At 39.7% G+C, this 15,082-nt stretch overlaps 2 protein-coding genes across 2 annotated transcripts; one reads left to right on the forward strand and one right to left on the reverse strand.

The window, feature by feature from the left end:
- Nucleotides 1-957: 957 nt before the first annotated feature.
- Nucleotides 958-2,790, forward strand: grp (gastrin-releasing peptide). Its single transcript, XM_024012878.2, has 3 exons — nucleotides 958-1,305; nucleotides 1,861-2,135; nucleotides 2,508-2,790. The coding sequence occupies exons 1-3, from the start codon at nucleotides 1,161-1,163 to the stop codon at nucleotides 2,562-2,564; spliced, it is 477 nt and encodes a 158-aa protein (XP_023868646.1). The 5' UTR covers nucleotides 958-1,160; the 3' UTR covers nucleotides 2,565-2,790.
- A 6,147-nt stretch (nucleotides 2,791-8,937) lies between these two features.
- Nucleotides 8,938-12,346, reverse strand: rx3 (retinal homeobox gene 3). Its single transcript, XM_024010935.2, has 3 exons — nucleotides 11,802-12,346; nucleotides 11,343-11,572; nucleotides 8,938-9,839 (listed from the first exon to the last, which is right to left on the reverse strand). Exons 1-3 carry the CDS (start codon nucleotides 12,058-12,060, stop codon nucleotides 9,399-9,401), a joined length of 930 nt encoding a protein of 309 aa, XP_023866703.1. The 5' UTR covers nucleotides 12,061-12,346; the 3' UTR covers nucleotides 8,938-9,398.
- Between the last annotated feature and the right edge of the window lie 2,736 nt (nucleotides 12,347-15,082).

Consider the following 15,082-nt stretch of genomic DNA (forward strand, 5'->3'; position numbering starts at 1 on the left):
AATCTACTCCTCTCTACCCCAACTCTACTCTAGGCCTACTCCCCTCCACTCTACTCCACTCTACCCCACTCTACTCTAGGCCCACTCCACTCTACTCCACTACTCTAGGCCTACTCCACTCCTCTCTACTCCACTCTCCTCTAGGCCTACTCCACTCCACTCTACTCTAGGTCTACTCCACTCTAATCTACTCTACTTTAGGCCTACTCCACTCCACTCTACACCACCCTACTCCGCTCCACTCTACTCTACTCCACTCTACTTTAGGCCTACTCCACTCTACTCCGTTCTACTCTCCTCCATTCTACTCTACTCTACTCTAGGCCTACTCCACTCTACTCTACTCTACTCCACTCTAGGCCTACTCTACTCCACTCTAGGCCTACTCCACTCTACTCTACTCTACTCCACTCTAGGCCTACTCTACTCCACTCTACTCCACTCTAGGCCTACTCTACTCTATCTAATCTACTCCACTTAGTTGTATTCTATTCTTATCTAGCATAGGCATAGGCATACTGTAACTGGTCACCAGAACACAGGGCATGACACTGGCCATCAAACAGCCTAGTGAAGAACTGTAATAAGTAATATGAATTAATTACCTGCTATAAGGGGAAGCAATTAACTGCCTGTTATTAATAACAGACTGTCGCAAATGGCACCCTATTTGCTACATAGTGCACTACCCCTTATAGGGAATATTTGGGAAATAGGTTGTCACTTGGAATGTCCCAGGCTATACAGGCTCTGCAAAGACGAAAACACAACCCGTCAATGTTAATGAAATGACGCTGAYGTGCGAATGCAGTCTCTACACACACATTATCCAGGCGTGTTTCGTAATGGCAGGTTATCACAATTTGTCACATTTTCATTTAACATCATGGGTGTATTTTTTTTAAAGGATCTCTGACGTATAACACTCAGGAAAGGCATTTAACTTTCAACGTCGCCTACTTCAGAGCTATCGCCCCTATGGAGTCACTCCCGTATAACTTCGCAAAGACAACAAACTTGAAGGGTCGGTAGCGGTATTATATAAATGAACTGATTATGGAAGACCACCATTAGTTTATGAAAATTTCAACTGGACGGATATACAGCCAATAAGGATTATAATACCTTATTATAACGCTTGCTCCTCTCTCTGCGATATCATGGGCGACCTGTGCCATGCATGGACCTACAAACCTTCCTTGTCGATTGCTATTATATTGGTATCAATTTCATGTTTGGTGCATTGTTCAGAGAATGCTGGAGCCATTGGAAAAGTGTTCCCACGAGGGAATCACTGGGCAGTAGGTAAGATACCTATTATTGTTGTTATTTATATTACAGAATAATATATTATTATTTCTAATAAAATTACAAAGTGTTATTATTGTTATGATCTACTTCGGTTTTTGAGATTCTGCTGGATAGATGAAAAGTTTGTTTCGAGATAACATTTTTTTTTAAAGATGGGAAACCACTGCACAAACCATGCCTAACGGTGTCACGATTTTCTGAATGAATCGTTGAGCTGATGTAAAAAATAAAATAATAGGACTTAATGTAGACAGTCGACTGTTGCCTTTGTTTTGTATAATCACCTTGGTTACCCAGAAAGATGAGTATTCTATTTGGTGGGCAAGTTACATTTCCTGTGAAAAGTTTAGGTGAAATGTTCCTGGGTGAGAAAGCTCAGAGCAAACGAAGACATTGTGACGCAGGACATTGGTTGTTCAAATAACAACCCGAGCGTTGAATTGTCTTAGTCTCCAAACCAGAATTGGACTCAAAAGAACACTAACTTCAATATTCAATCTTCCTCAATGTTCATCCATACATTCTTTATGTACAAACTTTTTTCTTTAGGTCACTTGATGGGGAAGAAAAGCCTTGACAGTCTCTCTGGATCAGAGGATAGCAGCAACAGGGACAATATACCGTCTTCAGAGGAAGACAAGCTGCTGGATAGATATGTGCAGCCGTCCAAGCTGGTGCAAGGCTTCATCAGGACTCTGGGGGGACTGGAGAACAAGAGACAGAGCCAGACCCAGAGACAGGGACAGGAACATGTTCTCTCTCGGATGGGAGTACTCAAGACCACAAAGTGGGAAGAGACAGATAGACACCGATACCTGAAACAGGTTAGTACTGGTGAGAGGTTAGTGTCAATTAGGTGAATGCTGTTCCTCCGTTCTTTCCCTTTATAGTATGTAGCCTATGTACTCATCGCATCTCCTAATATCCAGTAGGCTATTTATTAGAATATAAATGTTTGACTTCATTCTTAATGTTTGAGTTCAGTAGTAACAACATGTTTATGAAGTATGATTATTTAAAAAGGCATGTTTATGAAGTCTGATTATTTAAAAAGGCATGTTTATGAAGTCTGATTATTTAAAAAGGCACGTTTATGAAGTCTGATTATTTAAAACCGGTAATGCTATTTGATTGCAGGTTTACGTGGTTCAGGTATGAGTGCTACATTGTTGTATTCCTGCGTTTCCTCTCCGTAGCTGACAGACCTCTTTCGATTGGCTTTCAACATGAAGGAGAACACTATCTTCGCCTGAAGACAGACAGTCAGCTCTGGACTGCAGCTGTGCTATGATGACCGGCACTACACGCCTCAGAGACTCAGTTCCAGTCGCTGCATTCAGCGCACCTGTTCACAATATTTTGAAAACATTATAGCCTATATTAGAGTTTACCCTATATGATATATAATAACATAATTATCATAATAATTACATGACGTCATCTACTATTTATTGTATGCCACTCAAAATACTCCCCCCCCCCCATCAACAACAATGTGTAAAGAACATTGAATAAATCTGAAATTGTTGTGATAACTGCATTGTGGATATCTGGGTGTTCCTTTACATAACCATACAGAGGTATACAAAACAAATATATATATATTTTTTTTTGATAAAATATTGAATTTGGCCTTTACTACTATAACCCATAGAAACACATTGAATGACACATTCATAAATGGCAAATAAGACAGTCCAAAAATAAATAATGAGGAATAAGGTTTTGAAGTGTCCATACCTCCTTACTTGCATAAAACATTTTTAATGTACTGGTTACCTTCAGATGAGTCCCATAGGTTCAGTCAAACCGTTTGGACGATACAGAGGTTTTCATGAGAAGACTGATTTTCGGGATGTCTCATGCTCTGACAAACACCGCTCTATCTCTGTCACCTTTCACCGCAGATGTGGACGTGTTACAAACAACAGATATCTCTAGCTTAAACTGACGGTATTTTGATGGGGATTTTTTATTATGTTACTTAGATAATCGACTCTAGGAGGTATATATACTGTAGTACTGTATGTACTTCATTTTCAACTGACAACGGGTGAAGAAGTGCAGAGGCAACATATTCACCACAAGATGGCAGACAAGCGTCTCATCAGAGCCTGTGACGACTGCACAGTGACGACTGCGTTCCCCATTCCACTTTCTAATAAAGACATGTTTTAATTATATAATATTTTTTGATTTTACAAAATGTTTATCTATCTATCGCATATTTAAATCTGACAACTGATATGCATCCTTACATTTCTCTAAACTACCTCAGATACTCCAAATATAAGCTTCACTATCATTGAAGTTAGTTCTTAAAACTATTAAATTCCTGTTAGACGTTTTCGGGCAACAATTTGGCAATCATTACAATTAGGCTACATTTTGGCAAAGGACATAATACTGGCTTGTATCTTTCAGTGAGCCAGCAATACATAAATCTAATGACAAGCTGATCTTTGTGAGGCATAATGTGCATACAGGCAGTCATTACGTTCCAAATGGCACCCTACTCCCTATATAATGCACTACTTTAGACCAGAGCCCTATGGGAAAGTAGTGCACCATATAGAAAATAGGATGCTATTTGGGACGCATACAAGGACTCATGCCTCTCTACTCAGCTGTCCCCTGACAACAATGGCCTCAATTATCTGCTCCAGACTTTCTCACAGTGAGAAATCGTAATTGGAACAATTTCATTTGGTTAAGGCGCATCCTGTTGGCATAAACCAGGCTTGTTCTCCACTCTGTTTTCTCCCCTCATTTGTCACAGATAATAGTAGATGATATTAGTAGATAATAGTAGATAGTAGGTAATAGTTGATACAGTGCCTTGCAAAAGTATTCATCCCCTTGGCGTTTTTCCTATTTTGTTGCATTACAACCTGCAATTTAAATAGATTTTTATTTGGATTTCATGTAATGGACATACACAAAATAGTCCAAGGTGAAATGGAAGTGAAATTGAAAAAATAACTTGTTTCAAAATAAAAAATAAAATAAAAAACTGAAAAGTGGTGCCTGCATATGTATTCACCCCCTTTGCTATGAAGCCCCTAAATAAGATCTGGTGCAAACAATTACCTTCAGAAGTCACATAATTAGATAAATAAAGTCCACCTGTGTGCAATCTTAGTGTCACATGATCTGTCTGTCACGCCCTGACCTTAGTTCCTTGTTTATGTCTCTATTGTGGTTTGGTCAGGGCGTGAGTTGGGGTGGGCATTCTATGTTTTGTTCTATGTTTTGTATTTCTATGTGTTTGGCCTGGTATGGTTCCCAATCAGAGGCAGCTGTCAATCGTTGTCTCTGATTGAGAACCATACTTAGGTAGCCTGTTTCCCACCTGTGTTTGTGGGTAGTTGTTTTCTGTTTAGTGTAGTGCACCTTGCAGAACTGTTCGTTTGTCGCTTTGTTGTTTTTGTTCAAGTGTTTAGTATTTATTAAAAGTATTATGGACACTTACCACGCTGCACCTTGGTCCTCTTCTCCTTCTCCCGATGGCAATCGTTACACTGTCACATGATCTGAGTATATATAGACCTGTTCTGAAGGGCCCCAGAGTCTGCAACATCACTAAGCAAGGGGCACTACCAAGCAAGTGGCACCATGAAGACAAAGAAGCTCTCCTAACTCACGGACCAGGCAAGGAGGGCATTAATCATAGAGGCAACAAAGAGACCAAAGATAACATTGAAGGAGCTGCAAAGCTCCACAGCGGAGATTGGAGTATCTGTCCATAGGACCACTTTAAGCCTTACACTCCACAGAGCTGGGCTTTACGGAAGAGTGTCCAGAAAAAAGCCATTGCTTCTAGAAAGAAATAAGCAAACATGTTTGGTGTTTGCCAAAAGGCATGTGGGAGACTCCCCAAACATATGGAAGAAGGTACTCTGGTCAGATGASACTAAAATTTAGTTTTTTGGCCATCAAGGAAAACACCATGTCTGGCACAAACCCAACACCTCTCATCACCCCGAGAACCCCATCCCAGTGAACCCCAGTGAACCATGGTGGTGGCAGSATCATGCTGTGGGGATGTTTTTTCAACGGCAGGGACTGGGAAACTGGTCAGAATTGAAGGAATGATGGATGATGCTAAATACAGGGAAATTCTTGAGGGAAACCTGTTTGTCTTCCAGAGATTTGAGACTGGGACGGAGGTTCACCTTCCAGCAGGACGATGACCCTAAGCATACTGCTAAAGCAACACTCGAGAGGTTTAAAGGGAGACATTTAAATGTCTTGGAATGGCCTAGTCAAAGCCCAGACCTCAATCCAATTGAGAATCTGTGGTATGATTTAAAGATTGCTGTACACCAGCGGAACCCATCCAACTTGAAGGAGCTGGAGCAGTTTTGCCTTGAAGAATGGGCAAAAATCCCAATGGCTAGATGTGCCAGGCTTGTAGATACATACCCCAAGAGACTTGCAGCTGTAATTGCTGCAAAAAGTTGCTCTATGCAGTATTGACTTTGGGGGGGGGGGAAGTAATGCACGCTCAAGTTTTCAGTTTTTCTGTCTTATATCTTGTTTGTTTCACTATAAAAAAGATTTTGCATCTTCAAAGTGGTAGGCATGTTGTGTAAATAAAATGATACAAACCCCCCCCCAAAAAATCTATTTAATTCCAGTTTGTAAGGCAACAAAATAGGAAAAATGCCAAGGGGGTGAATACTTTTGCAAGCCACTGTAGTAGATCATAGTAGATTGTAGTAGATCATAGTAGATAATAGTAGATAGTAGAAATTAGTAGCTAATAGTATATAGTAGATCATAGATCATGTCTGGTTAGACTGTAAACTCTCCTTCCAGACTCACATCAAACATCTCCAATCCAAAGTTAAATCTAGAATTGGCTTCCTATTTCGCAAACAAAGCATCCTTCACTCATGCTGCCAAACATACCCTTGTAAAACTGACCATCCTACCGATCCTCGACTTCAGCGATGTCATTTACAAAATAGCCTCCAATACCCTACTCAATAAATTGGATGCAGTCTATCACAGTGCCATCCGTTTTGTAACCAAAGCCCCATATACTACCCACCACTGCAACCTGTATGCTCTCGTTGGCTGGCCTTCGCTTCATACTCATCGCCAAACCCACTGGCTCCAGGTCATCTACAAGACCCTGCTAGGTAAAGTCCCCCCTTATCTCAGCTCGCTGGTCACCATAGCAGCACCCACCTATAGCACGCACTCGGGAACATTCAGTGTCTTGCTGAGCAACTCCAGTGTAGATTTGTCCTTGTGTTTTAGGTTATTGTCCTGATGAAAGGTGTCTTAGTCTTCCAGTGTCTGTTGGAAAGCAGACTGAGCCAGGTTTCCCTCCAGGATTTTGCCTATGCTTAGCTCTATTCCGTTTATTTTCATTWAAAAAAACTCCCTAGTCCTCATCGATGACAAGCATACCAATAACATGATGCAGCCACCACCATGCTTGAAAATATGAAGAGTGGTACTCAGTAATGTGTWACATTTGTCACAGGTCAGGTTTTCTCCCTTGAGTGTACTACCTGAGGTTGCCACTGGAAAGCACCCCTGGGTTACTTCTAGTATCCAGGTGACCCTGATTGGATTTATTGGGATCAGCTGCTGGATGACTATTTAGGTTCCTCTGTGGACTGGGCCAGTTGCTCAGGTCTCATGTTTTGTTCAGTGTTCTCGTGTGCCCTTGCGTTGTTGTTTTGCTATGAAGATCTTCAGTAAATATTCTGGATTTACCCATACCTCTGCCTGCTGTGTTTCTCTGCTCATGGGTCCGAGTTCATACTAGCACTAATATCACAGTATTGGATTTGCCCCAAGCATAACATTTTGTATTCAAGACAAAAAGTTCATTTCTTTGCCACATTTTTTGCAGTATTACTTTAGTGTCTTGTTGCAAACAGAATGCATGTTTTGGAATGTTTTTTATTCTGTACAGACTTCCTTCTTTTGTCATTTAGGTTAATATTGTCGAGTAACTACAATGTTGTTTATCCATCCTTAGTTATCTCCTATCACAGGCATTAAACTCTGTAACTGCATTAATATTGCAATTGGCATCATGGTGAAATCCCTGAGCGGTTTTCTTCCTCTCCAGCAACTGAGTTAGGAAGGACTCCTGTATCTTTGTAGTGACAGGGTGCATTGATCCATAGCCTAATTAATAACTTCACTATGCTCAAAACGATATTCAGTGTTTTTGTCTCTTTTTTTTTATACCCATCTACCAATCGGTGTCCTTCTTTGCCAGGCATTGGAAAACCTCCCGGGTCTTTGTGGTCGAATATGTGCTTGAAATTCAGTGCTCGACTAAGGGGCTTTACAGATAATTGTATGTGTGGTGTACAGAGATGGGGTAGTCATAGAAAAATTATGTTAACCACTATTATTGCACAGAGAGTGAGTCCATGCAACTTATTATGTGATTTGTTAAGCACATTTTTACTCCTGAACGTATTTAGGCTTGCCATAACAAAGTGGTTGAATACTTATTGACTCAAGACATTTCAGCTTTTTATTTTTAATGAAAGAATCTACTTTGACATCATGGGATATTGTGTGAAGATTAGTGACACAAAATGTCAGGATGTAACACAACAAAATGTGGAAAAGGTCAAGGGGGTTGAATACTTTCTGAATTTTCACTTGGTCATGCGTTGATGTCGATGGGAAACTAAAAGTATAAATTTGACTCAAGTGAAAGTTGCCTCTTAAGAACTGACTGGGTGAGTTTCAATTGTGTTGGCTGCCACTAAAGATTCACATGACTTTATTGACCAATTGCACACAAGGTCCAAATCAAATTTGACTTCTGCTGTTAACGCGACCCTTCCGAAAGACACACATACACAGGTGTTTTTGGAAAGGTGAAGGGGGCTGCGACTCTGGGCACCTGTTGTTGTGGGGGGTTAAGTGCCTTGCTCAAGTGCACAACAGCAGGCGATGGCATCTAGGATTTGATTGCCATAGATTCTTTGATTGCCAGCTCACTTCCCACCTGTCATAAGACTAATGTCCACTAGAGGGAACCAGACACCACATTTACGTGTTCTGCTCTGTGATTTGTGATTTCAATTTGCAGTATAGAACCACCTGTTTTCTAAAAAGTTAAACTATTGAGTAAAAACAACCCTCTTGGAAAAGACAGGAGTTATATTGTATATTATATTTGTGATATATGGACAATATACCACAGCCTTTAGTGTTGGTATATTGGCCATATACCACACCTACTCTGGCCTTATTGCTTAAATATGGCTATTCAGGCTTGACAGGTAATGAAAGAAGAGTTTGCACATTGTCAGCCTGGAGGGTTGATGTAAATATACAGGTTTATTTCCATAATATCATTCAAGTACAGAGAGAAACTAATTACAGCAAATGGACATTTGTTCATCTACATTTGTGCATTTGTAAAGTCAGCGGCACAAAATGGAAAAATACTGAAAGAAAGGTATCTAAACAAGGGTTGGTAATCAACAATACATACATTGATCCTGGGATGGGAATGTCTTAGCAGAATAACAGAAGAGAATTGTTCAAATAGGGATGGAAATTATGACATAGAAACCAGGTTATGGGCAACATAGACAAACAKTTCACACTTCCACTTTCTCCTCAATGGCATCCTTCATTTTTCATTAAAAGTAGACCGGATGGATCTTGGTGAATCCAAGCATAACACTGACAGTGAAAGTTCATTATAAAACGTGAATATCTGAAATTAGACATAGTTGTTCCTCCTCCAATACTGAGAATTCACAAAAAAACTGACTGGGACGATGATGTAAACCACTGAAGAAGAAACAATAGTTTGCATCATCTCGTGGAGTCCTCTAGTCCTCTAGTCCTCTAGCCCTCTAGTCCTCTAGTCCTCTAGTCCTCTAGCCCTCTAGTCCTCTAGTCCTCTAGTCGTCTAGTCCTCTAGTCCTCTAGTCCTCTAGCCCTCTAGTCCTCTAGTCCTCTAGTCCTCTAGTCCTCTAGCACAGTGGACATCCATGTCCACAGACTAGAGCAGCAGCACTGCATGCAGTAGTAGTCTTTAAAGTGTTGGCCCCAGTCAGAGGGATGCAGACAGCATCTATCCATCCTCACCATGTCTTCCCAATAGACTGAATATGCTCCTTAGCCTTCATCCTCAGAGACACAATACTAGAATTACGAGGATCCAACTCCTCCATAGTTAACTTGTCCACGTACCCAGACGCTGAGCACTGGTACGGGGGCGGCGGAGGAGGACACAGAGAACCAATATGCCCGAAACTGGGGGAGTTGAGAAAGGGTGGAGGAGTGTAGCTGGAGGTTCTTTGGAGACCCTGAGATGGGCTGGTGATGAACCCGGAAAGGGACTGCAGGGGGGTGGCAGTGGTGGTGGGAGTGCTGAGCCATGGCTCCACCTGTAGCCCGGAGCCCAGAGACTGGGAGGAGGAGCGGCTGAAGGACAGGAAGGAGGAAGTGTCCTGGAGCTTGATGGAGCTCACCTCCAGCTTCTCCTGGCGACGCCACTTGGCCCGACGGTTCTGGAACCACACCTGAGATGGAAGCATCACAACATTCTGATTAGACATTTTAGAATCATCACAACATTCTGATTAGACATTTTAGAATCATCACAACATTCTGATTAGACATTCTGGATCATTACAATATTCAAAATTAGATCTTCTAGAACTCACACATTCTGATCAGTCATTCTGGAATCACACTACATTCTGATTAGACATTCAACATTCTGATTAGACATTCTGGAACCACACAACATTCTGATCAGTCATTCTGGAACCACACAACATTCTGATTAGACATTCTGGAACCACACAACATTCTGATTAGACATTCTGATGTTCAATATTATGAGAACAGGGGAAAGGATGATTACATGCTTAAACAGGATTTCAGGGCCATTTTGAACAAATCATGACAATATTGAAATAGCCTACATTTAACCCTATCAACGATAACACAGCTGAAGGTAAGATGAAAGAAAACCAGTCAATCAGGGAGCTTATCTACTGAGATTGACCCTTTGTCAAAACTTGTCAACTTCCCAAAAACTTTCCTGTCAAATTATATAAACTCAATTGGCTAATTCTCCAAACATGAAAACTTTGTTCGCTATTTGAGAAAGAGTTTATTTGCATTTAATATCTATAAAGGGAAAACATATTGAATATGAATGTTGAGTGTCCTCCTTGGTGTAATAAATGAGTTATTGTCATGTTATTAATACATATTGGACATTTTATCGATTAAAAAAATCGCGTTCATAATGAAAATAATATTGAAAAATTTGAAATGGAATTGCTTGATATGACTAACTGAAAATATTAACAAATATAGACCTAAAATATATATATATATATATATTTGAGAGAATGTTTGATGGCTACATGCTCTAAATAAATTGAGAATTAGCGATGATAGTGAAATGCTTAGGAGAACATCTATATGGCGTAATTTTGCCTATTTTAAAAAGTATATAGGACCTAAACTAAATGAGACGTTTTAAGATAAATTAACACATTTTTACATAATTTAACGAGTTATATTAGCCCAATTGAATACATTTTCAATTGATAACATCCTATGTGATGCTAATTTCAAATACAAACGTTTAAAATAACAATTAACGGTCTATCATCATCAATTATCCTGCGGTTAATATCCAAGTAGTCTATACTTACTAATATGTGACAGTTGACTAAGTACATTACCTACAAGTTAATAAACTGAAGTGGGACTTTGAATTGAGGAATTATGCCTAATACTGACATTATTGTTGTACAGGCCTAATTGTAAAAAGCTGACTATTCAAGTCCAGACAATTACTGCTTCTTTCACGATCCACGCATTCCAAAAAATATTATTTGAGAATCATAAATGAATGTCCCACAAATAAGAGAAAGGTATTGTGGAATAGTGGAACTTCAGTTGAGCCCCGTAATAAAATATAACTTTCTGTTTTCTTTTAAAGACAGAATCGAACATCATAACCACTGTAACGAGTCTGTCAAGTTGGCTCATATCTATATTACCTGCACTCGAACCTCCGGAAGATTCACTTTCATCGCGAGCTCCTCTCTGCTGTAGACGTCAGGATAGTGCGACTTCTCGAACGCTCTCTCCAGCTCATGCAGCTGAAAGGTTGTGAACGTAGTCCTGTTGCGCCGGTGCTTTTTCTTTGGGTTCTCATCATCGGACAGTTTATCCTCCCCGTCAGGTAAATCAGGACTAACAGAGGCCCCCGAACTGCTGCAGCAGACACCTAAAAACACATTATAGGCTAAATCAATGTATGAACTTCTGAAAGTGTATTTGCCTTTATATGTGACTTTTTACTCCGTGATTCAAAAGTCTACTTACACATATTTATAAACATGGAATAAATAGCTTACTGGTGTGAAAATAACATTTTGAATCAATCAAGATTGAACCATTTTGAATCACCATTTTAACAAGGCCTCTAGTTTAATACACATTGCAGTGTCACTTACTGTCAAAACTTTCCGTGTTGTGTTCTTTCTTCAGGGATGACATAATTCCGTTCCCTCTCCGCTCGGCGAGTTTCCCTGATGATCCATTGTATGAGACAGATTGATTATATATGTTTTCGTCTTTAAATCCCAATATTGCTTCAATACTGTGAACCCTCGCTGCTGCGGTGTTGTGGTTATTGCCGGGGTTCCGGACGAAACACGCAGAAGGTGACAGGCGCTCTTCCATGACTTCAGGAGTTGAACCAAGTAGCCACATTTGATGAAAAAAGAATAATCTCAAACTATATTGAAATGACACTGATAAACAAATGTAGCCTAAACTCCCGAGACACGTATTTTTAAAACAAAGTTTTAAGTCTTCAGAATGAATAGCAAAATGTTTTAATAGAATGAAACACTAAATGTTAAATAGATTGAAACAACAATTTCGATTGTTTTGTTGAAATAAAAATCTAAAATCGAATTGAAAAAATCTGCGTTAGTAAGCATCCGTCGCATCTCAGTAGTAGAGGCACCTGTTAGTCTACTAGCTGACACTCCAGTAGTGGTTTTGTCTCATAGAGGAGGCTGTATCTTCTGGGGTTTATAAAGTACTCCTTATGGTAAGACCCCCTTCACTCCGCCCATTTGACAGCCCCCACCTCCCCACCAAGACACGTAAAAGGGGGGTTGTCATGTTCGATTTGCCCCAGCCTTGGGTTTAGGGGTAACTACATTGTCCCCATTGAACCAATGCACCAATGCTGAGCTAGGCCACTAACCCCTCCCCAAGACAAGTCTTCTGCCCTGCCTGTCAGTCAGTCAGTGTTGGTTTATAAACCGCCTTACATAAATCTTAAAACCATATCTCCAGATGTCATGGTTTGTGTCCCAAATACCACCCTTTTCCCTATTCCCTTTATGGTGCACTAATTTTGACCATTGGACCAAAGGGCTCTGTTCAAAAGTAAAGCACTGTGTAGGCCCCGGGGATAGGGTGTCATTTGGAATTTGCAGGCCATGCTCACGATGGCCTGTAAAAGGAGCAGGTTGGGTAGGAGATTATGGCTTAAGGTAGTCAGAGAACAAAATCATAATTACAAGATGTTCAGTCAGGACATAGGATTACAAGATGTCAGCTTAATGTTTGACTGGTGTCTTAATCAAAGGGTGAATACATTATTATCAGAACAAGTGACCAAATCACACATTTAGGAGATAATGATATCCTTACAAAAGAGACACATGTCATGTGCTCTTTTGTTTAATAAACAGGCCTAGGACCTACATAAAAAAAATAGTTTAAATAGTTAAATAGTTATTGATAGGCCTATCGGCGTATTACACGTTTTCTCAGAGAGGACGTCTACACGTCCACCTCCCAATACTTTAATTTTCAATAAAATAAATGTCATAATTCTTTTCACTTAAAAATAGGCCTAGTTGTTTTGTGTATTTTTTTAATTTTATTAGTTAAATACATAAATAAATAAGAAATAAATACATGTATTTGCTCAATTGTCCAGTTATTTAGTTGAATTAATGCTTATTTGTTTAATTCTATTAAATTAGTTAAAAAACCTGGCAACCAAAACACACAATAATATAATATGTGATTAGCAACAGCTATAAGTGTTATCCATGTTAGGCTACAGCCAGTAATCTTGATAATTGGACATATTTCAAGTTGGGTTGAATGTGTTGAATGAGTTGAGTGGCCTGTGTAAGCCTGTTGTTGCCTATTATCTGTGAACAAGAAAGCCACGACAGTTTCTGCTCCATTAACTAACCACTTGAGAGGTCATAGTTCACGCCGTAGTTACATCGTTACATCTTTAGGCCTATACAGTATATAACCTTATTATGTGAGAGGTTAACCATACAGACCTTAGTTTAGCCCAGTGGCCCAGTGGGCCTGCCATTGAGGTGCAAATAAAATGTCTTAACTTCCTCAATATTGTGGGGAATATGTGTAATTAACACTAAGCAAAGATTGACAGCAGTCTGGTAATCCCTGGCCCACACGCTGCTTAAGGGGATTAGTTTTTTTCTTTCTCTAAAGAGGTAAAACCCTTAAAACTATTTAGCTTTTCCTAATTGCAGAAGGTAACATTATCCTCTGTTTGCCAAAGAGTCCGGTAGGCACTGCACAAGGAGAGCAGGATCTAGTGTGCTGAGAACTAGCAGTCACGATGTACTGTAGCTTGTCATTTACAACACAGGCTTGTAACTTAAATATATATTTTATTTACAATTAGAGGATGCATATTGGATATAAAAGGGTTATTGGACTCTTGACTCATTACCATATTTGTAGTTCACATTATTAATTACAATATCCAGGGCTGGGGGGCAACTTTGTTAAAGTCCATTTAGTAAATTAATGTCAAGCATTTCAATTTAATTTTTAAAAATCCTCAATGAGTCTATTGATCCTTGGCCTTGACAACCCGTATGAGCAATTTGATAGCTGGATATTATGTAGAACAGGTTTTATATGCTATTATTGTACCTCTGACATTGTTGTGCCTTTGGTTTTGACATTGCTCTGTCTGTTGAAAACCAGTCATCTAGCTGGCTCACACTAGTAAAAAGTATGTGATGATCTAATCTCACACCTTTGAGGAGGTTCCAACTACTCCACTGAGGAATATGTGATGTGTGGGTTTCTAATGTAAAATACTGGCTATATGATTTCATCAAGATACAGAAAATGTGTCTTCCATTCCCCCTATATAACTCTAACCTTCTGTGGAAACTTGTCTTCTGTGGAAACTTGTCTTCTGTGGAAACTTGCAACTTGTCTTGTCTAGTATTCTAGCTAACTGAGTCCAATCCAAATCATTTGAGAGTCTGTCATAAGCAGTTAACCTGATGAGGTGGGACAACCTCCTCGGCAACCTTCGTCCTATTAACGGCTAATGGTTTACCAGAACATTCCCAATCCAAGGCATTCTGAACATTGGACTCACGTGAAACTCACAAGATGGAGGGTTTCTTCACCCAAACTAACCTACCCTAACAACAGTTGCTAAATAATCTCAAATGATTCGAAGACCCATTTCTTTATTCAGCCTCTGATAGTGTGCTAGTGTAATTCACATATTTAAAATCTAATCTAGAGTTACTTTCGATTTCTGTCTGTTATATCACCCATTAGGAATATATGTATTTGTAAATAGAAGGCTTCGGATCTGTGAACAGCTATAAGAGAAATAATGTCAAATAGTCGGTCATTTTATACAAGTCAGTCGTTTTATTTGTCATTGGCTTCTGCATGAACATGTATAATTCTAACA

This window comes from Salvelinus sp. IW2-2015, linkage group LG20, assembly GCF_002910315.2.
Source record: "Salvelinus sp. IW2-2015 linkage group LG20, ASM291031v2, whole genome shotgun sequence".
In the NCBI taxonomy this organism is placed as follows: domain Eukaryota; kingdom Metazoa; phylum Chordata; class Actinopteri; order Salmoniformes; family Salmonidae; genus Salvelinus; species Salvelinus sp. IW2-2015.